This window comes from Cebidichthys violaceus, unplaced genomic scaffold, assembly GCF_023349555.1.
Source record: "Cebidichthys violaceus isolate CVI_PGR_0920_01 unplaced genomic scaffold, fCebVio1.0.p SCAF_28, whole genome shotgun sequence".
NCBI lineage: Eukaryota > Metazoa > Chordata > Actinopteri > Perciformes > Stichaeidae > Cebidichthys > Cebidichthys violaceus.
In genome coordinates, this window is record NW_027176461.1 from 4,915,007 (window position 1) to 4,936,196 (window position 21,190).

Here is a 21,190-nt window from a genome sequence, read left to right on the forward strand (position 1 = left end):
TTTTTGATGAGGCAATTTGATCATTCTGCTGACTCTGCAGTTCTAGTTAACTGAAAAACAAAAGTACAGGTTCACTGTTGCCCGCTACCAGTCCTGGCACATGCCCTCCACCTAAAGCAGGTATAACATAGGATCTCTGCTCTTTCAGGGATTTGCTGCAATTTCGACTATTTTTCGATTCTGTGTACTTACTACTATTTACGTCTCAGTTAACTGCCCACAGGTAGAGGAAGAGCTAGACGGGGTGTCTAATGGTGGTCAGCCACATGGGAGTGTACCAAATCATTTTGATTCAAGTGCTTGGTATTCATAGTATGTGACTGAAATGTGGGCCTCAGCTGGGGCGGGATTAACGCTAGTGTCAGATGCATCTTAACAGATGTGGTTGCATTGAAGAAGGTTTATTAGTTCATCTGCAAAAGACTCTGAAAGTTCTTTTTAGGAAACTGTTTTACACATCATACTCTTTCTCTGATTTGTCCCTCTCCACCTCCGCTCCCTCACTCTCTATCTGTTCTGTAGCTGTTGACCAAGGGCAGTCAGACCACAGAGATGACCCTGCGCCGTAACGCCCTGGGCCAGCTGGGCTTCCATGTCAACTTCGAGGGCATCGTTGCAGAGGTGGAGCCCTATGGCTACGCCTGGCAGGCTGGGCTCAGGCAGGGCAGCCGATTGGTGGAGATCTGCAAGGTGTCGGTGGCCTCGCTGTCTCACGAGCAGATGATCGACCTGCTCAGAACCTCCGTCACCGTCAAGGTGGTCATCATCCCCCCGCACGAGGACTCCACACCACGCAGGTAGAGTTTGGATACATTGAATCTATAGATGCGAGGGAAACTTTTCGGGTCTGTCCCGTTCTGACTGTGAACACTTCATGTTCCAACAGAGGCTGCTCGGAAATCTACCACATGCCGCTGGTGGATTACAAGAACCACAAGGAGGGCATGCCCTACGAGTTAAAGTTCCCCTTCCGCCCCACCAACAACAACAACACCAAGTGGCCTCGCACCTCATCCAGCCCTCAAACGCGCTCCGCTGGCTCAGGGGGAACGCTGATCAAGGCCCCGCCTTCAGACTTCAGTGACCGCAACTCTGCTGCTATTCCCCGAAGTGTGTCGAGTGACGGACGACCCGCGAACCCCAAAAGGTCACAAAATACACAAAAATGCTGTTCTAAAGCTCGCAGACGCGCCGAGCACAGAGCTGTCTGCTTGCAGTACACAGTTAAGTCTTTAATGACATACTTATGCGTCGTCACAGATACTCCCCAGGGAACGACAACTACGCTCTCGCCTGCTCCATAGCGATGGGCCGCACAATGCACAACACAAACTCTCCTTCCAGCCTCCCCTACACGGACGCCATGAGCTCCAACCGGTGGAGGCAGAAATCTATGCCGGATGGGTGAGTTCTTCTGCCCCCCCCCCCCCCCCCCCCCCCTCCTCCGTTATCGATCGCATGCTAAATTGGCCTGCTGCACTATACCTGGGAACATAGGTGACTTTCCTTATCTCCCCGTTAGGTTCAATAACAACAGCTGCCAGTCCCCCGTGGCATCTGTGCGGCAGCTGGCAGGTGAGGGGGTCAACGGAACCAAAGCGTGCTCTAGCTCTGGTGTTGGATGGACCCGAACTGGGGAGAGGGACAAAACCAGTGCAGGTAAAAGGAACTCCAAAACTCTGGTCTGAGTATTAGCTATAGTGTTAAATATGACGTGACTTTTGCTGTGCTGCCGCTTGTCTACAGAACTCATTAGTCTTTTCTTTCCACAGACACTGTGGTTTCCAAAGGGGTGATTCCTAGACTCCAGTCATCAGAGCAGGGCGGCCACCTGTCACCGAACAAGAGCACTAAGGTGAGCTGTAATCAATAAGCACAGTACTGTAAGCGAATCAGCATTTTCACAGTTTTTATATATATATATATATAAAAACTGTGAAAATGCTGATTTGATCTCTCACCTCTGAATAGCCGGACGCTCCGTATTCATCCAGCCAGTCTAGCAGCAACACGCTCTCGAGCAACGCCTCCAGCTCCGCCCACAGCGACGAGAAGTGGTACGAAGTCGGCTCGCGTTCGGGAGTGCGGAGCGACCTCGAGCTCAACGGATATCTTCAGGGCACGTCCACCGACAGCGGCATCGACGCCACCTCCTTCACCGCCACGCAAAGCAGCACGGCTTCCTCCACCGGTGCCTTCAGGGCCAAAGACGAAATCCAGAGGCAGGATGACGAAGCAGGCAGCCGGAGGGCCGCCGACTCTTCGCCGCCGACGCCAGACTCTCTCGTCGCCGTCGGAGGCGGCGAGATTCCAGCGAAGAGTCCATCAGCCTTTCCACTAGTACCTGACGGTGGCTCCTACAGCCAGAGTGATGCCGCCTCCCACTCCAGGTGTGCTGCTCTTCTGTCTGAGATTTGTGGCCCCTGCATTGATGTTTCATTAAACAGAATTAATCACTGTAGTCCACATATATATCTCCTGTACTATCCGAGATGCAAAAGTCCAAAGCTCTGCGGTTTGGCATTAGATAGAGGGAGAGAGGAAGAACAACATAACTCTGTGTCTGTGTGTGTGTGTGTGTGTGTGTGTGTGTGTGTGTGTGTGTGTGTGTGTGTGTGTGTGTGTGGTTTTGCATAAGTATATATCTCTCTCTCTCTCTCTCCTGGTATCCATGATAGAAAGGAAGTGCTTGAAGTTGCTAGAAACGCAGACTGTGAGCTCAGCACTGTTCCCCCCCCTCCTCTCTTCTAAATCCCACTTCCTTTTGAATCAACTAAAGCTTTTCCTCCGTCTCCTCTTCACTCAGCCAGAAATAACTCGGCTCCGCCAGACCTGTACATTGGCAGCTTTGTTTTATAGGATGTGCACGCACAGGCGCGCCGGCACAAAACCTGCCGTTTTGAAAATTCGAGCTTTTATTTCAAACTACGAGAGAAATGTTATTTGAAGTTGCTGGAAAAGAAGTGCAAGGACACTGTGTCCTATTTTTTTTTTTATTTTTTTTTTTTATCTAAAGTTATCAGTTGATCCCATCTGCAGAGATAGCATGAAATGCAGTGCTGGATTAGGTAATTGATGTGTTTTAGGAGAACCTGTTATCTTCTGTTTATATATGCAAGTAGTAAAATATTATGACGGTTTGAACTAGAAGGAAAGCGTCTATCTGGGGGAATTCATTTTCAGCCAAATTAAATATATTGGTGCTTCATCAATCATGCTAGGCACACAAAAAAACAAACGAGTCTAATAGTTTGTCTCCCCCCCCCCCTCCCTCTGTCTCCAGCACACTCAGTTCAGGCCACTCAGGGAGTCCCATGGACCAGGGACAGGACGAGGCCGCTGCAGCCACCTCGCCTACGTCGCCGAACAGCAAGAGTTTCTACCCTCGTCAGGGAGCGACCTCCAAGTACCTGATCGGATGGAGGAAACCCGGGGGAACCGTCAACTCTGTGGACTTCGGCAACACTCGCAAGTAAGATCGGAACTGTGTCCCCCGCAATGCTGCGTGTTGAGGAAATGAGCATTCAGTGCAGAAATGCGTCTGGCTGTTGGTTTGGGTTGATGTTTTGTCTCACTGACTGCTCGCATAATAATACTTTTTTTTTTTTTAAAGTTTGGCCAACAATGCCACCATGTGGTGTAGCCGGGTTTGAAACTGTGTTTTGTTTTTTTGTTTTTTTCAAGCAAATCTTTTGGTTCCCAGAGATGGGTGACTAAACATTATTCCCCTTTTATCATTCATTCAGTGCAGCATATGTCTCATTGTTTGGCCTAAAGGGGCGATTGCATCATTTGTGGTCGGCGTCACTGTACAGCTGTTCATCAAACCAAAGACAGTCCGGCTGAAGCAATGAAGCGGTTAAGTGTCTTGTCGAGGGCATTTTAACATCACAGAGAATACTGGAGCCGCTCCTTATCATTCACAGATTCCCATCCAGTCTCAGAACTTGAACCGCTGGCCTTTTTAATCACAGGCATGCTTCCTTATGTTCTTGGCCACCAAGCTTTGTATCATGAGCGTTATTTTGGATTTGAGAGGTATCTCTCTGATCCGAATCTTGCTTTTGTCTCCAGACGGCACCAGAGTGACGGCCTGCTGGGAGGTCAGCCGCAGCTCAGGGCTAATCTCCGGGGCTCCCAGTCGCCCCAGCGGCACACTGCCAAGTCCAGCCTGGAAGAAGACTTGAAGAAGCTCATCACACTCGACAGCCCTCCACCTACAACAAGTGAAGAGAAGGTACTGAGAAAGCCTTTGGGCTAACCGTCCATACTGATGCTCGCAACGTAGGACAGTGATTCCTGACCAATCAAAAAACAAATGTCTCTTTTTTTTTTCTTTTTTTTTTGAAGCCGTTGTTTCCGGGTCCGCCGCCCGCTCGTCGCTCCCTCCAGAGAACCCTGTCGGATGAGAGTATTTACAGCGGGCAGAGGGAGCCCTCCTCCAGCGGGCAGCGCGACACGCCTACTGACCTTCTGTTCAGCTGCTCCACCATGCCCCGCTCACCCACCGCTCGCCATGGACCAAGCCGGCGAGCGTCACACAAATCCCTGGGTGAACGTTTAGTCTGTAGCTGATCGTGTGATGCATATTTTCTTGTGAACCTTCTTTTGTAGTTCGAAAAAGCATTAAAGTAGGATAATGTGATTTGCAATACGTGGTAAATACTCTCAAAAAACTGTAAAATAGACACCTCCAAAAATATCTCAAAATTTAAATGTAGCATCGCTGCAAAAAAAATCTCTATTTTTCCGTCCCACTATGTTTTACTTTGCTGTTTCTTCCTCCCAGGAGACCTGACAGCCTCAGAGAGCTCAGAGCTGGAGCTGGAGCTGGAGAGGAAGAGGCAGCAGCTGCAGGACGCTGCCCTCATGCCGCTGCCTGACACTGGGGCAGATGGCCCGCTGGACTGGGCCCACCTGGTAGACGCTGCCAAGGCCTTTGAGGGTAGGCACATGTTGCGTTTTCATTTCCTCCTCGAAATCACTGGAAGTGAAGGTTAATGACTCGTATGTGGGTTTTTTTTTTTTAGTGGTAGGTGTGGCCAGCTGCCCATCTTTATCCTCACCAGAAGAGGGCACTGTTGGTCTTAATTTGTTCCTTCTCCAAGTCTAATAATACCTCTTCTCGCTGTTTTTTTTAATTCAGAGCAGAGGCTGGTCTTCCTCGCAGCCCAAGAGGAGAGCTCCATGGCTGAGAGTGCAGCAGCCACCAGTCCCCAGCAGGCTGAGCCTCAGGCAGCGCCGCTGAGACAGCCCTCGCCTGGGTAAGAGGCCACGGGTTCATGGCCCGGGACCAGTGTTTGCTTTAATCCACTTGGTTTCTCCAGCATTGTGCCATGGACGTCCCTGTAGATTTCACTCCGGTTAAACACTACAGCGGCTGATTAGTCCTCCGTTGTGGTTCGCTGCATGCTAAACAGTAAAATCAGACACTATAGTGTATTAAAGTAAACCTCCACAGGACTTGGAAAGGGCAACTTTTGATTGTGGCGCAGCTTTAAGCGCTGCTTCACTCTGATGTTTCAGTGTTCGTTCCAGCTAATGTCCTGGTTGTCCTTTTTCTCAGAGAGACTCCAGCCTGCCTGATGGGGAAGGTCAGCCAGCTGGAGTCGATGGTGAAAGTGCTTCAGGAGGACTTGAAGAAAGTGAGTCGTCTTTCAATGAGTAACTTTTGAATACCTGGAATAATCTTCTTGCCAATCTTGTTAGTTTGGATGCAATTAAATCACATCAAAAAGGGGGAACCCAGTGAGTCACATATTGAACCGAGTCAAACCTACGATCACACTGCTCACACACGTCTTTGTCCCCACCAGGAGAAGGACGCCAAGGCGTCACTGCAGGCTCAGATCCAGAGCCTACGAGAGGACAACCAGCGTCTCCTGGAGGAGTCCTACAGCGCCTCGGCCAAGCTCAAGAAGTTCACAGAGTGGGTCTTTAACACCATCGACATGAACTGACGCACACGGCTGCAGACTGCTCTGCATTAGGAGTTTGACCACTACTCAAGCTGATCTGAAACGTGGTTGTTCAGTGCTGCACACACACACACACACACACACACACACACACACACAAAGCAGAATTACTTCTAAAAACTCTCATCATGAACGTTTACTCTCTTTGACAAACCAGTGCCAACATGGACTTACACGTCATCCGTCTTCAGCCTTGTGGATCTGTGGTAGGATCGCCATGAAAGACTTTGGGGGGAAAAGAACAGAGGAATAGAGGAAAAAGAGCAGTGGTGCAACTGTGCGTCCGTTTTGATCCGCATGCACTCCCCCCCTCCCCCTCCCCCTCCTCCTGAGAATTTCACAAATATGATGTTTTGTGTCCGCTCTAATGGATTTGTTGGTACCCCTGCATGTCAGAGACAGGCGAGATGTCGAAAACTAACCAAGAGGGATTTAAAGTCACTCTCCCCATTTATCTCCCCAGCTAACCGAATTACAAGCGAACAGATTTTCAATTAAAAAGCCCCAACACAAATTAAAACGTGTGAAAATAGTCCCATGTTCCTCTTTCTAAGAATCGAGCGACAGTGTGTTGTAAATTATCAATTTTCACTGATTATTTTTTATTACTAACCAAAAGAAAAGAAAAGAAAAGAAAAAAAAAGCTATACGAGATGATGATGGGAGACGGCGTCCCCCATAAGACGCTATGCTTTCAGTGCAGGTAGGTCGACACAGACGGACCCTCTGCATAGCGCGTAGCTGTAAACACTGTGCGGTCAAGTCTGTAATGCCTATGCACTGTAGTAAGAAGTGTATCAAATGTCTGAACTTCTAGAGGGTTGAAAGCAAGTCAAAACGTGTAAAGGACTACTGGTCACAAGCTGATGAAAAGAATATGTAATGTACAAATCACAGAACAATATGTTCAGTTCAGCGTCACCTATTCAGATTATTGTAAATATATGATGTTAACATTTATTTTCTCACCTCTGACCCTTGATACATGTAAAGAGTATTTATGACAAAGATGATGGCCAAGAAAATAAAAACAGTCGTATGCAGTCAAGCGATCTGCATGTACTTATAATGGCCAGTCACCTATATGAGAATATCTATATAAATATATATATCTATATTTATATAGATATATATATATATATATGTATCTACTTTAATTTCAAACTGAGTTTTAAACAGGAAAAAGCTATCCAAAATACTGACTCTTATGTCCTTACGGTCTAAGCAGTGGATTGGTTGACAGCGCCACCTAGTGTTGACTACATGCCCTCCATCCATAGCATGCTTCAATACCTCAATCTGATCCTTACTCTCTCAATAGATTAAACCGGTACTGTTAAATATATGATTACACAGTAAGATAATGTGTAAATCCTGACATTGCAGCTACAGAGTTCTCTGTAATATGTAAATCTGCTCGTAAACCAGACCTGCATTGGGTCTGCAGCTAACCACAGAAAGTCCTTATTTAAGCCTCGTAACTGTTCCTTTTGTACTCGGATACTGCGCAACTGTATATAAGGAGAGTTTGATATTCATCGGAATTTGCACCTTCATTCTTATTTTTTAAGATTTTTTTTTTTTTTATGTATTTCTGCTTTATTGGCTAGGATATAGTGGAGAATGAAAGGCGCTACATGAAAGATAAACAAGGGAGACATGAGACAGGACAAAGACCACGAGACGAATGAGTCCCAGCCCCCCCCACCCCACCCCACCCCCAGCACAGCAGATCGCCCCTGCCACCTTCATTATGAACACGTGTGACAGCATGTGATCCTTTCCATTGAGCTGTGATGTGTAAAAAATGTTTATATCTATTAAAGATATTTTGTTGAATTACACTTCGCCTCACAGAGTGGTCTTTTAATGTGACGTAGACACGATGAATATTAATTTCAAGACTAAAAAAATAAAAAATAAAAAAAACCGGATCAAAAGCAGGAAGTCACTTCACCGCTCGGGCCACCTGAGGTGACTTCCAGAGTCAATGGACACCCGTCAGAGGCCTGTTGCGAGGAACACAGAGCTGCTGTTTTCCCACTTTGGCGTGATTATGATTACACGAGGTAGTCGAGCCTCGACCAGACAGGTTGATGGATGAGGATCACCTCCGGGACGCCACGGTGAAGACACATAGACGATAATGGCTCCGATGAATGACTGGAGTGTGGAGAGTTATGACTACACCGCTGCAAAGCTGTTTTAGGATATGTGCGTGTTTATTTTTCTTCTTTTTATTAGTCTGCCTTAGAATAATAAAACCCCACTGTCCGTGACTCCAATGAGGAGAAGGGGGACAAATCTTTAGTCGTAGTTTTGTGCATTAAAATACTCCTCTTTCCAGTCCCCTCCTCTTCTTCACAGTGTTTCCTCGATGAGCGCCAGTGGCGGAAGAGTAACGAGTAACGTGTCTGCAGAAGACGCGCTGGGCAGCTCTGCTACTTTGAGCTGTACGAGATAACAACGCGCTTAACGTGCTCACAGCGACGGTATTTAGCCGGTTATCGTGTGTGTGTGTGTGTGTGTGTGTGTGTGTGTGTGTGTGTGTGTGTGTGTGTGTGTGTGGGGGGGGGTGGGGGGGGGGGCGGGGCATGCATGAACCAAAGTTTTTCAATTTCAGCTCGATAATGGTGAATTATAATGTATCCTCTACGGGCCTGGGATATCTGTTGCAAGTTATCATGGCAATCAGCCGACAGTTAATGAGGTATTTCAGCGGGACTGACCCGTCGCTGTCCCCGGAGCCGCGCTTCTATCATGGCCTATAAGAGGGAATATCCTATTAATAAGACCCGATACCGAGACTTCGCTCGTCTCATTTAGACTGCTGACGCCTCGCATTTACTTTGGCTGCAGACTGTGGTTGTACCCCTCATCTCACCTCATATCTGACCGTTGTCTCTCGTGTCATTCCTAACGCACTATAGGGCATTGCGATCATTGTCGTTAGACAGACTTGAACAGTTGTAAACCCATCCTTTTTAAAATGTATTCCCTTTAATAATGAACACCTCCACATGTCATGTGTGAGACGTGTTGCTCCCCGACAGTGGTGTGGCTTTGAACAGGCTGCTCAATAATTAGTATTAATGCAGATTATAGCGGGGCTGCCCCCCCCCATCCTTATAACAGATTAGAGAAGGCCCTGTCTGTCTGTCTGCCACGTTGTTATGATGGTATTCCTTAATGCCGGAGCAGCTCATGGGACAGTAAGATATGCAGGTCACTGCGTGTGGGTCATGTGTGTGGTTTGTTGTAATCAGGGGAGGGGGGGGGGGGATGGGGTGGTTATGTCATATTGCAATATGCCACATGGTAAGACATGGCCTACGTGTAGTTGTGACAGCGGAGCTCTTACAATGTGGTGGGATGTAATATACTGTCTGCTCTTTCCTGCTGAAGAGTGTTAGAGGAATGTGTGTGTGTGTGTGTGTGTGTGTGTGTGTGTGTGTGTGTGTGTGTGTGTGTGTGGGGGGGGGGGGGGGGTACGGACCAACGAATGGTTTCACATTCTAATACGCGGGGTGTGTGACCTCAGTTTGAAGCGCCTCAAATATTTTCAAAAGCAATAAAGAGGAGGGCTTTGGAGCCGGGACCTTTTGCTTAGATGGCGAGAGAGAGAGAGAGAGAGAGAGAGAGGAGAGAGAGAGAGAGAGAGGAGGAGGAGAGAGAGAGGAGAGAGAGAGAGAGAGAGAGAGATCTCTGATTACCGGTGAACTGGTTCTGTCAACACAAACATCTGCATGTGTGCGTTCACGTCGCATGCATGCATTCACAAACTGGCCGTGCCATGTATTTCTGGAGTATCCTCCTTGGGGGCTTTTTGGATTTCATTTACTGTAGGGAAAAAAAAAAGGTTCATTTCGTTTGAGTTTGCCATTTAAGCTTGACTGATTCCAGAGTTTTCCATGAAGGAGATGGAAGGAGGAGAACGTAGACATGCAAGAGGGGAAAAGCTGGAGACGGAAATAGAGTGCATGTTTCCCATCCTCAAACACCAAAATGGAATTCCTAGCAATGTGAGGAGATGGATACGCTTTGAATGGAACATTGAAAAGCGTTATCTCTGAGGTTGCTTCCTCAAAGAGCTGTGATATATGTATTTATTAGCCCGCATCTGTGTCTGTGCTCAGAACAGTAACTTGTTTTTATATTAGCATTTCAATATCCTCCTAATGAAATGTTTCTCATTTTCAGCATCAGTGGGCGCTGCTGCCGTGCGCATCTCTCTGCCCTTCTATCCTCTATGCCGTGTATCCACTGCTCACAACACACACACGCACACACACACACACACACACACACACACACACACCCTCGCTGTGTCTGTCTTCCTCCTCCCTCTATTTTCCTCTTTATATTCTCTCTAATTCCTTCATCCCTCCCCCTTTTTTTTAACTTGATCTGCTCTCTGTTGCACAGCATCTCCCTGTCTCTCTCTCTCTCTCTCTCTCTCTCTCTCTCTCTCTCTCTCTCTCTCTCCCTCTCTCTTAAACACACTCTTTCCCTCTCGCTCTCGCTCAGGCTCAAGCACATGCAGACAGAGGGAGAGGGGGGGATGAACGAGATGCACACATGTGAGATCTCCTAAACTCGCCGGGGCAAGGCAGGACTTGTGAAGAGAGGAGGAGGAGAAGAAGAAGAAGAAGAGGAGGAATAGAGGAATACTGCAGTGACCAGCCAGCTTTTCTCTCTCTCTCTCTCTCTCTCTCTCTCCTCTCTCTCTCTCTCTCTCTCTCTCTCTCTCTCTCTCTCTCTCTCGCTGCTTTCTGCTTTCATCACCCTGTCTTCTTCATCCCCTTCTCTCCCCCTTTGCCAATTATACCATGAACCTGCCTGCTGCTTGTTGCTAAGGGGGAGCCATCCGGGGGAGCAGAGTGGACGAGGCATTATTTTGTTTCCAAGGTAATGAATGCTTCAGTAGCGGCAACTGTCAAGTGTCACAGAACGGTGTTGCATTGCACTCGGCTGTTCGCCTGCTGAGGTTGAACATTTTTGGGACTCACCATATGGTGTTAGCGTAACTGGAGCACGGTTTGTTTGTATGTATGTGTGAACTCTTTGCAGTTTATTCAGTTTGTTTCAGTTGACTGGGTGTCTATTGGCTTGTTTATTTGAGCTGTTGCAGAGAGAGAGAGAAGGGGGGGGGGGGGGGGGGTCTGTCCTTTGAATATGTGTGCAGTGTCCTTTTGTGTTTGTCTCCTCATAAATTGGTGTTTGCTTGGATTTGAGGTTGTGCAAGTGCAGAGGCAAATCCATGCACTGTGCAAGAGGGCATGTCGGTGCTCTCCGGCTGCCTTTCAGCAGCTGTCAGTATTTGGTCCATTTCACCACGGACACAAGCTTTTAATTAACCATCTCGGATGGACCGCTCCGTGGACTTTGATTTGCGTGCTCGAGCAACTCAATCGGGAGGAAGTTGTTTCCTAGAATTGCAGCTTCCTGTCCACAGGGGACCTATTGGATCGCTATTGTTTCCTTCGAGCAGGTGCTACGCGATCCATACTGCGTCCGCCTCTCTGTGCGGCCCTCGAGGCGGACGCAAAGATTAGCTGTCTAATGTGCTCAGACTCTTAAAAAGAGCACGGGCAGTGTCAGCCAATGGGGAGTGCTGCACTCCGCACTTCTGGTGGCAATAACAAAACAGCAAGGCGAGAGCGGATGATTACTTATTCACTCATGCGCATCACCGTGCTCCGTGGTTTAATAGATTAAGTGTTCAACTATGGGGACAAAAAGGCGCCTCGCGGCACACCTCTGCTGTTGTTCAAGCTGGTGGTGTACGCTGAATTTGAACAATTCCAGTCCCCCCCCACCCCCCCCCCCCCCCCCCTCTCTCCACCAGAGCCATTATCTGCAGTCGTTCAGACTTGTCACATTGCACGGCTGCAATTACATAATTCAACTACTCCAAAATCCCTGTGCTAGCGGCTGGCCCTCGGAAAGACGCAGCGTTACTAATTCAGTTAATGTATAAAGGTTTCATATTGTGCCTGTCATGAAGTACTATCTGTGTCCTCAGTGCTTTCTCCCCTCAAAAGCTCGTCATAGTTCTTTTTTTAAACACAAATGGCTGTTACAGTGAAGAGTGAAGGCCCAGTGAGCCGTGTGATTATTTCTTTCCTGGCAGCTTTATCCTCCCGCACTTTGTTTTAAGTACTGAAAATGTATGATGTGTCCAACTGTGTAATCCACCCCGTCACCCCTCTTTCCTCAGCATGATTAAAGGACTAATAAATGGTTTAACCCATTTAATACACACAGGAGCCTTCAATGGCGAAAGGGTAGAGGGGGGGGGGGGGCTAAGGGGGCTTGTTGAAGCCCAGTCGTCAGCGCAGGTTATGGAAATCCTTAGTTAAGCAGAGTTAATTCTCCTGAAAGAGTGAGGGAGGGAGAGAGAGAGAAAGTGATGGGGACTCTGTCCGGGTTGTAAATACCAACAAACAAGAAAAAGCCCTTTTTTAAAACCTATTGTACAATATATGCTAAGAATCTATTTCTGTATCAAAATTACGCATAGCATGCAAACGTAGTGGCTCGCATTGACCACAGTTAAACTCTCAGTATCAGCTCAGTGAGTGTTCATTCATTCCTTATAAAGTGTTTTTTTTTTTTTTTAAGAAAGATGAGTCATTTCCTCAAGGCCACATTGACTTTGGGTTTGTCGGCAAACATCTGTGCTGTATTCATAATTACTGCCGTCCTGACTCCCTGAGCTGATGCTGTACTGCAGTGGAGCCCAACCTGTGTTCACTTGAACTGATTTTGTTTTAATTGGATGTTATTTGGACACTATACTTTGTTGCAATCTTTTTTTTTTTTTTTTTGTCATACAATTGAACTTGTGTCTGCATTGGGACTACTATCATGTGGAGCGGCATAAATCTCAGCCATTTATCCGTTACCTTTATTTAACTCTTTCATTTATCCAGTTAAGTTGAGCTATTCCATAATCCGTCATGGGACCTGCAGAAGTGCCCCACAGGTGCGGATGGTTGGGGCTTCGCTGCTGTATTATATGTGAAGGTTTAACTTGGCAGCTTAGTTAATATTCAGCTTGCGTCAGCCTACCTTCGCTCTCTTATCTGTCCGCACTGACAGGCGTCTCCTCTCTGAGACGGCGGCATACATTTTGGCAGCTGAATGTCACGGCGATAAAAAGCTGGAGGAATTTTGGTGTTCGGGCGAAAATAGAAATGCTGACTGATGTTTATCGAGTCGTCCTTTTTTTTGGGGGGGGGGGTTCTTTCCTCAGTCCAGTGGATGCCCTGTGTTGATGTGGTTCATCTGCTTCTTTGACAGAACTGAGTGAAAATGGCGGAGGGGTCCAGAGACCAGGGAGGAGCGGGGCGGCCACTGATTCAGAGGAGGACTCCCCCAATATGATCGTCTACAGAAAGGTAAGGCTGACTATGCGCTACAGCATCTGGCCTATATTAATGGCTGAACATTGGCTGCGAGAAATGACCCGTGGACGGGCTCCTGACAGCCCACTGGTCCGTGTCGGTGTGTATGTACCAGACAGTCAAGTGTCAGGAGGCCTCTCTTTCAACCATCTTGAAACAAGCTCAACTCCACCCGTCTCTCAGGACCTTCTTCCTACCGCCGTACTGTGCCATCACTTGTCTGGCAAACTTCAGCACTCCCTATATTTTAATAAGCTGTCAGTCCCCATCAGTGAAGGGTTTGGGCAGTGAGAGGTCCTTTTCGGTGTCAAGGCTAATTACCTCATCCCAGAGGTGCCTACGTTTTCAATAGCCGCTGTTTGAAAGGAGAGGGCGAGCAGCGTTGGTGGCTAATTACGTGGATGTTCGGCTGAGAGGAAGTAGCCGGTTCTCGAAGGGCCGTGATTGGGAACGGCCAATGAGGGGGTGGTTATTCCTCCTCAACCGAGGAATAGCTCGTTATTTCTGTGCCAGTATTCTGACAGCCATTTAAAAAAAAAAAGAAAAGGAAAAAAAGAAGCTTCTTTTGATCAGACTTAAACCAAGGGATCCACTACTACCCCCCGAGCCGGCTTGTCTTGATACGGTAAAAAAAAAGTCTTCTATAGCAGGCCGCAGTTGACAGATCCTGTCCCACTGTCCCCAAATCTGTTGTTTCATCCTGCTCCTAATGATTGTCCATTTTCTAAACAGATTAGCGGTGGCATGGGCGAGACAGGATGTGAAATAATTGTTGACGGCGGGCTGCGTCGGTGGTAAAATGTCTCTTTCAGGCTCGTTGTTAACCGCGTGCCCACTGCGGCGTTCGGGGCTTAGTGACAACTTGAAGAATTTCCTGCAAACCTCCATCTTTGTAATAAACATCTCAAATCTGCAGCTCACACAGAAAAAAAAACAAAAAAAAAACTGTCAGGACCCTTCTTTTAAAAAGTTGATAAATCTCTCGCGCTACTTCTGATAATGATGCTACTGCGATTGGCTGCTCTGAACAGAGAGTCAAATCTCAGCAGTTGGCTGCGTAAAGTGCCAAGCAACAATTCACCCGTCTACTGCAAATTACCTGTCAGGTAGAAATCATAAACTATAATCAAATGGGAAGAAATGCCTCGTCTGTCTGAAGCCTTGATTTCATGACCGACGTCACTTTGCCGTTAAAATATGTGTGCACCGCGTGTTCTAGTTGCATTCATTGTTTATTCAATGTTGTCATTATCCTCCATGTATTCTAAGGAGCTGTCACGCTGCAGAGAGGGAACATACTGTAGTCTGATGTAAAACTGGCTATCTTTATGGATTTCATGGGCAGAGCTTTATTATGCAACGCTACACGTGCCTGCAGGCAACGCATTTAAGAGGCTTGATTTTGCTTGTCAGGATACCGCCGGAGGAAATGTACATCATTTCATGTTTTAGTCATACGCCGTGACAACAGACAGACGATTCTGAGAGTGACGGGATTTTTTTCCACCTCTTCCTGTTTTTAGAATTTTTTTGGATTCAAAGCTTTTGGGGATGAAAGCTGAGGAAGTAGCCGATTAAGCAAAGGCGTTTTCTTTTTTTTTTTATATACAAAGAAACAATATTTTGAGACAGTATAATTGTCTTAGTATAGATATATTTTACCTCTGTTCCACTCACTAGCTGAAGACGATAGAGAGGTGCTGGGGTCTTTCATGGGCCTCTGGACTCTGTGGGTGGGGCAGGCTGGCGCAGTGCGAGGGCGCTGCCTTCAGAGGGGCAGATGGCCGCCAATATGCTCAGCCGCCTGGGAAAACACTGGCCGCTTCATCCCGACGGCCCGAGCCCCCTGTCAGCTGGAAGACATCGGCACCTTATTGCAAGGAGCGAAAAAGACATAGCGTGGTCTCAGCGAAGCGACACAAATATTTGAAAAAGTGCGGCCAGCGCCTTTGTGAAAATGCACGGAGAGTATATGCGATAAAACACCGTCACTTACGTGGATACATCTGTTGGAAAAGTGTTAAGTTGAATGTGTAGGCTGTGTCGGATAAAGGTGAATGTGATGTATTTAGCCATTAGAGAGGCTGAGTGCCTGGGGGGGGGGGGGGTTGTCTCTGTCCATGCAGTGTAGGTGCTGCAGATGCTATCTCGCTCTGTCTCTCTCCTCCCACGAAAAAGAGGAAGCGAAGCAAAACAATCCAATAACTGCAGGATGTCTTATTGCCTCAAGAACTTTTGGTCTAACACCAGTAGGTTGTGCGCACATACTGTAAATGCGCACACACACACACACACACACACCACACACACACACACACTCATACACAAGCTTAATGCCGCTTTAATGCACACTGCCCGTTCTGGTCGGTGTGTTTTTTTTCCTTGCTATGTTTGCCGTGCTCAGCAGACAGAATCTGGCACGCTAGATGAATTGGATTGGCACCAAGAGACACACAAAATAGAGACTCAAACTATTGATGAGAAACGCTACTGTGCTGGGAAATGCAATTAAGCTTAAGGGTCCACTTTACTGCTCTGATGGGGTAAAGCTCACAAACTATTAATAGCTAACATCTCTTGTTCCTAAGTGTGTGTGTGTGTGTGTGTGTGTGTGTGTGTGTGTGTGTGGTGTGTGGTGTGTGTGTGTGTGTGTCTTCCACTTTTTCCCCCTCTGTGACTTGGGGGGGCTGTGATGACTGTCTGGTTTTTGACACACGTAGTTAATTGACAAACACTCCCGTCCTTCCCACGCAGAGCTCAGGATTCCTGTTGAACCCCCCTCTTCCTTTTTTTTTTTTCATTAAATGTTTTGATTGGATCATTCTCGGCAGTCAACTCGTACCTGAAGGCGGGGTATTAAATCCAAAGTGGTACAATCACACAGAACCTTTTATCCCGACGAGTTTTAGGAGCCAGTAATGGGTAAATATTAGTAATGAGCCATGCTAGGAAGTTCAAAGGCACTACTCGGTTGCCAGTGGCCTTTGGGGGTGTGTGTGTGTGTGTGTGTGTGTGTGTGTGTGTTGTGTGTGTGTGTGTGTGTGTGTGTGTGTGGTGTGTGTGTGTGTGTGTGTGTGTGTGTGTGTGTGTGTGTGTGTGTGTGTGTGTGTAAGCTTTAGCACTCTATTAGCAGAGAGTACAGATTGGTTCGAAGTTGCAACTGCCTTATGTTCTAGCTTAATACGCTAGTTTCCTCTCCACCGGTAAGGCGTGGTGCTCTTAAAATATCCGTCTGTAAGATCAATCGGTAGCAGGAAATACTTTTTATAACCAAGCTAACAGCATGGCTCTTTAGCTGGCAATGTCCGTCTGTGGATTGGTCGGTCCACCACTTTGTCCAGACTGTATGTCTCACAAAGTGTCGGCGAGATTGCCATTAACTGTTCTACAGATCGTCAAGTGGATGAATTCCGGTGACTTTGTTGCTCCTCTGACAGCGTCCCCTTTCTCCTTTTTTAATAAAGGCTGCTAATGGTGTCTTGCAGCCTTGCTTAATGGTAAATGACTATATTTATAAAGCTAAACAATTGGCCTCTCAGTCACCCACACACTCGTACACCGAGAGCAGCAGGATGGTGGTCTGAACATCAGGAGCAACTCAGGGTTCAGTGTCTCGTCCTGAGAGGACATTTCAATGTTGGACAAGAGGAGCTGGGCATCGAACCACCAACCTTCACTCCTCCAGAGTCACAGCCGCATCCTCTGCATAGCTTGCTGGCTTCGGAATGAGCTTTCATTTAGGGCTAAATTAGAAGATGCTAGCATGCCGACTCTAAACATTAGCATGTTAGCATGCCGGGTATTAGCATTTAGTTCAAAGCACGGCCCACAGAGCTGCTATTCTTTTTTATTTTTTTTTACTACCTTTCCGTTTTCTTTTTCTTCCCCCACGTTTCCCGTTTCCAGCCTTTCTTCTACTCTTTGCTAATTAATAATTAAAGCTCATTTCAAGCATTCCATCTTTGGAAAATATCTGGTCCTCTGAGACATCATATCCCCCCATTCATTTATTCATATCCTGCATATTTCTTTTATTTTTTATCGTGACTTATTTGTATATGTGTGCTTCTAAATGTTGAGCGAGGATAACTAAAAGGGGGAAAAAAATAAAGGATATAAAGAAAAGATGGCTTTTTAATGTTGTCATAAAACACATAAGGCAGTTGGACAGACTTTGAAATAATATTTGCATGAACATTACGGTGCTGTGAAACATGAGTGTTATCATCACACCTGTGTCATTCCTTCAGACTGGATAGATTTTGAAACTAACCTAGCTTGATTGATGGGGAAGAAGAAATTACTGTCAATGCCAGCCTTAAGCTGCCTCACTGTCTGCACCAGTGACTGTCAGCTGGTTGGGTTTAGGATGATTTAAAGACAGGACACTCAAAAGGAGCTCCCTTCCCTCCCATAATGCGGATAATATGGACATACTGGAAATATCTAAAACGATAACGACGGCAATCGCTCTGCCGGAGAGAGTCTCCCTCGATTTGAAAGGAGAAGATGAAATTACTGCAAACGGCGATTTCCCACGTCATCCATTCGCCAACCACAGCAGGGACTGGCAGCTGGTTTGGTTTGAAGAGCCCGAGAGGACGGCGTTGCTCTAGTTTCGCTGGTCAGACGGAAGCTCGCCTGCCTGAAGCTCGCCCTGCCTGTCTTTCTGCCTCCGCCGCCCCACGAGTTGCACTCTCTCCTCTCTCTGAAATTGCCCCCCGGGTGACATGGAGGGTATAGCCTCTCCTCTTTTAAAGTCTAACCTCCATCCGAGGTGTCTATGGGCCACTACTTGCTGTTCCTGTCTGCACTTAAGATAGCACAGTCCAGCCGAAACGCTCTGGATATTGCTTCAGCAAAAGCTGTGAGGGCCAAGTTCTCCCAGTGCTTTATCATGTATGACCGTTTTAACACCGTCTCCTCTTGCATCACGGGAGCCTTAATCTGACGCGCTGGAATGGGCTTATCGGGGGTCACGCTGAAGCATGTGTGCTAAGTGCCAGTGTGGGTTGCTTTCCAAGTTGGGTCAATAAGAAAAAAAACTAAAAAACAGCAGTCACAGTTGTAAAGCTGTTACATAACCAATTGTTTAATGTGTTGGCCTGTCTCTTCTCTCCAGTTGAGCAGAAGGACCGACACATGAAAATCCTGGAAGTCCGCTAAAAAAAAAAAAAATAAAAAAAAAATCATAATTGGATAATAATTCAGTGTTTATGGCAGCCTGCGCACTGTGTGATTATTGACCTCATCCATAGAGAATGAGTGTGACTGAAATAAAAGGCTTCTCTCCAGTGAGGAAAGTCCTTCCTGTGCCACTGCCTTCTCCTGCTCTCACTCCCTGTTTGCACACTTTGCTGACAGCGTGCTCTTAGAGGAACAACTTTAATAATGCAGCCAGTTTTACTGCGCTTCGTAGTGTAAAGCTGCATATGCATGCGCTGGGTGATGTTAATCGGGAGCTTTGTGGTTGGCACTGCCGTGTCCCGCTTCTAAATGCCGTCCAACCCCCCCCCCCCCCCCCCCCCCCCCCCCCTCTGAGCCTCCCACTTATCGCATGCTGAAAAGGCTGCTTGGAATCACACTAGGGGTCCACGGGTCCACCTTAAATGCCTCCCTTCTGTGCTCTGAATGAGCTCGCCATCTCTGCAGGACACTGAAGGAGCTCACTCCACCCCTACAGAGCGGATTATATGAAACACTAGAAATATGGATACAATTACAGCAATTGGAGAGGATTTCCACATCGGATAATGTTTCCATTAACCGTCTTCGGGGTTGATGCGTAATGGCATCAGATAGGAAACTGGTGCCCAGTTAAACTGTTGTTGATGATGCTAATAAACGGTAAACTCTTGTGTCATCATGCGCAGTAAATACTAATGGGTTATTGGAACTGGCTCTGACATTAGTGTGTGTTGTGTGTGTGTGTGTGTGTGTGTGTGTGTGTGTGTGTGTGTGTGTGTGTTTGTTTAAAAAGCTGCTGGTCCTCGGTGCCTCGGGGTGACAGTCTGACAGCAGTGAGTCGCTGGACAAACTGCAGCCCTGTGGTGGTGCTGACACACTGTCTGTAGTAAGAATACAGGACGTAAAAAGAGAACAAGCTCTCGCAGTCCCATATGGTTTTGTCACACTTTTTCTTTTTTTTTTTAAAAGTTTGCATTCACAGTGACGGAGACAATGATTCTATACCCTCACTGCACTTAAATTCTGTTTGAAATTGAACCCCAAAAGTCCACGAGGCAGTCACTGATAATGATGCATCATCTGGCTGGATGCTGCTGTACAGCTTGAAATGAACCGGCTCAAAGCAAAAAAAAAAAAAAAAAAAGCATAAATACTTTCCAGGAACGAGCTTAAGAATATCAATAACTTTTTTTTTTTTTTTTTCTTCCCGGAAACATTATGAAAAGTGTTGACCAGTAACATGGAGCTATAAGACCTATGCCAGTTATGCATCTTCAACCCCTTTTTCAATACATGTCTGTCATAATATGAACATTTAAAGGAGGTTTACTTTGTAATTGCATTAAGCTTTTCTGTCCTCTTTATTTTTTTTATTTATTTTTTTTTTTATTTTAACGGCCGGTGTTGCGTCATTAAGCCGTGGAGATGGATTAACTTTGTGAACTGATCTAGTTTTCAAGGGTGCAGCAGCATTGGAGGCTGATGAGCACGGGTCATTAAAGTGGCTAACCAAATCATATGTGCGTGCAGGAGACGCTCAGGACGAGCCGTAAAGTCTGCTTTTACTCAATTCTGCTGATGAAAATTGAACAGTTGATTGAGCATTAAGGACACCGGAGCAGATGGTTCCTGCAAAGTAACAACTTTTAAAGGAGCATTAAAAGGAAATATGGTCAGGGATAATGCACTTCAGTATAGAGTTCTCACATTTAGCGAAAACTAAGTGACGCTTTTCAGATGCGCGCCTGCGTCTTCCTGCAGGGCCGTTGTTATTTTCAGGTCCGGTTTTTGACCCTGCCTCTGGAAACTGCGCCACTCTTCCTCTTTTACAACTTCTATCTTCTTCATGCTTCAATTTCGGCTGCAATTTTAACTCCGACTTGTTCAAACCTCCGGGGGATCTTGTCTAGAAGTGCTCCTCCCCGTGTCCCATTTTCACTCCGACTGCACTGCTAATCAAAGAAAAGGAGTATTTTGTCACTGCTGACAGTTTCTTTTTGTTGATGGTACATTTTATCCTCTATTTGGCAGACCAGACGGCGATGAGAGTGTCCTCAATATGCTGAATGCAGCAGATGAAGTATGGTTCCCTGAAGGAGAAAAGCGACGTGACGCTTACAAGATATTTTATATTTGGGTGCCTCATTAGACCTCTCGCCTCTTTAACTAAAATACCTTTTTTTAAGAATGAAAATACAGTGACCAACAACCTTACAAATGTACAGTAATCTCAGCACCATCTGCCAACGCCCCCGTATTGAATTGTTAATAGACACACCTGATAGATAGGAATGAGTTGCTCTTAAAATAGAAGGTCTGACTCAGATGAGCGGGAGACAGACAGAGTGTCATCTGTGCACCGTTGAACCTCAGGTAACGATGACGTGTCTTGCTGCGACTCCATGTAATTTGTCTCGGGGTCGAGGAGGCTGAAGCGGGGATGAGTCACCCACGCCCCCGAATGTTAATCGCCACGGCCAGCTAGTCTGACTAAACGGCCCGCGGAGGAGAGAGACCAGACAATTTGGCCTCCCTCCAGAGCATGGACCTGCACCCCCAACCCAAAACCACATCCCCAAACCTCGGTTCAGGTCAGACCACCCCGTCTCCTCGGTT

The 21,190-nt window shown here is 46.8% G+C and overlaps 2 protein-coding genes across 2 annotated transcripts in view; both read left to right on the forward strand.

Annotated features, from left to right (window-relative positions):
* LOC137880315 (signal-induced proliferation-associated 1-like protein 1) overlaps nucleotides 1–7,822 on the forward strand; it is a 33,168-nt gene extending 25,346 nt beyond the window's left edge. The window contains exons 9-22 of the mRNA XM_068721633.1: nucleotides 523–797; nucleotides 887–1,147; nucleotides 1,261–1,404; nucleotides 1,523–1,659; nucleotides 1,773–1,855; nucleotides 1,972–2,390; nucleotides 3,284–3,472; nucleotides 4,075–4,237; nucleotides 4,351–4,552; nucleotides 4,790–4,945; nucleotides 5,147–5,264; nucleotides 5,567–5,645; nucleotides 5,817–5,929; nucleotides 6,136–7,822. Of these exons, the coding sequence (XP_068577734.1) occupies nucleotides 523–797; nucleotides 887–1,147; nucleotides 1,261–1,404; nucleotides 1,523–1,659; nucleotides 1,773–1,855; nucleotides 1,972–2,390; nucleotides 3,284–3,472; nucleotides 4,075–4,237; nucleotides 4,351–4,552; nucleotides 4,790–4,945; nucleotides 5,147–5,264; nucleotides 5,567–5,645; nucleotides 5,817–5,929; nucleotides 6,136–6,199 (2,403 nt within the window). The 3' untranslated portion in view covers nucleotides 6,200–7,822. The remainder of the gene's footprint in view (nucleotides 1–522; nucleotides 798–886; nucleotides 1,148–1,260; nucleotides 1,405–1,522; nucleotides 1,660–1,772; nucleotides 1,856–1,971; nucleotides 2,391–3,283; nucleotides 3,473–4,074; nucleotides 4,238–4,350; nucleotides 4,553–4,789; nucleotides 4,946–5,146; nucleotides 5,265–5,566; nucleotides 5,646–5,816; nucleotides 5,930–6,135) is intronic.
* A 5,473-nt stretch (nucleotides 7,823–13,295) lies between these two features.
* The window catches only part of rgs6 (regulator of G protein signaling 6), a 32,722-nt gene continuing 24,827 nt past the window's right edge, over nucleotides 13,296–21,190 (forward strand). The window contains 2 exon segments of the mRNA XM_068721634.1: nucleotides 13,296–13,331; nucleotides 13,334–13,381. Coding sequence (XP_068577735.1) covers nucleotides 13,296–13,331; nucleotides 13,334–13,381 — 84 coding nt within the window.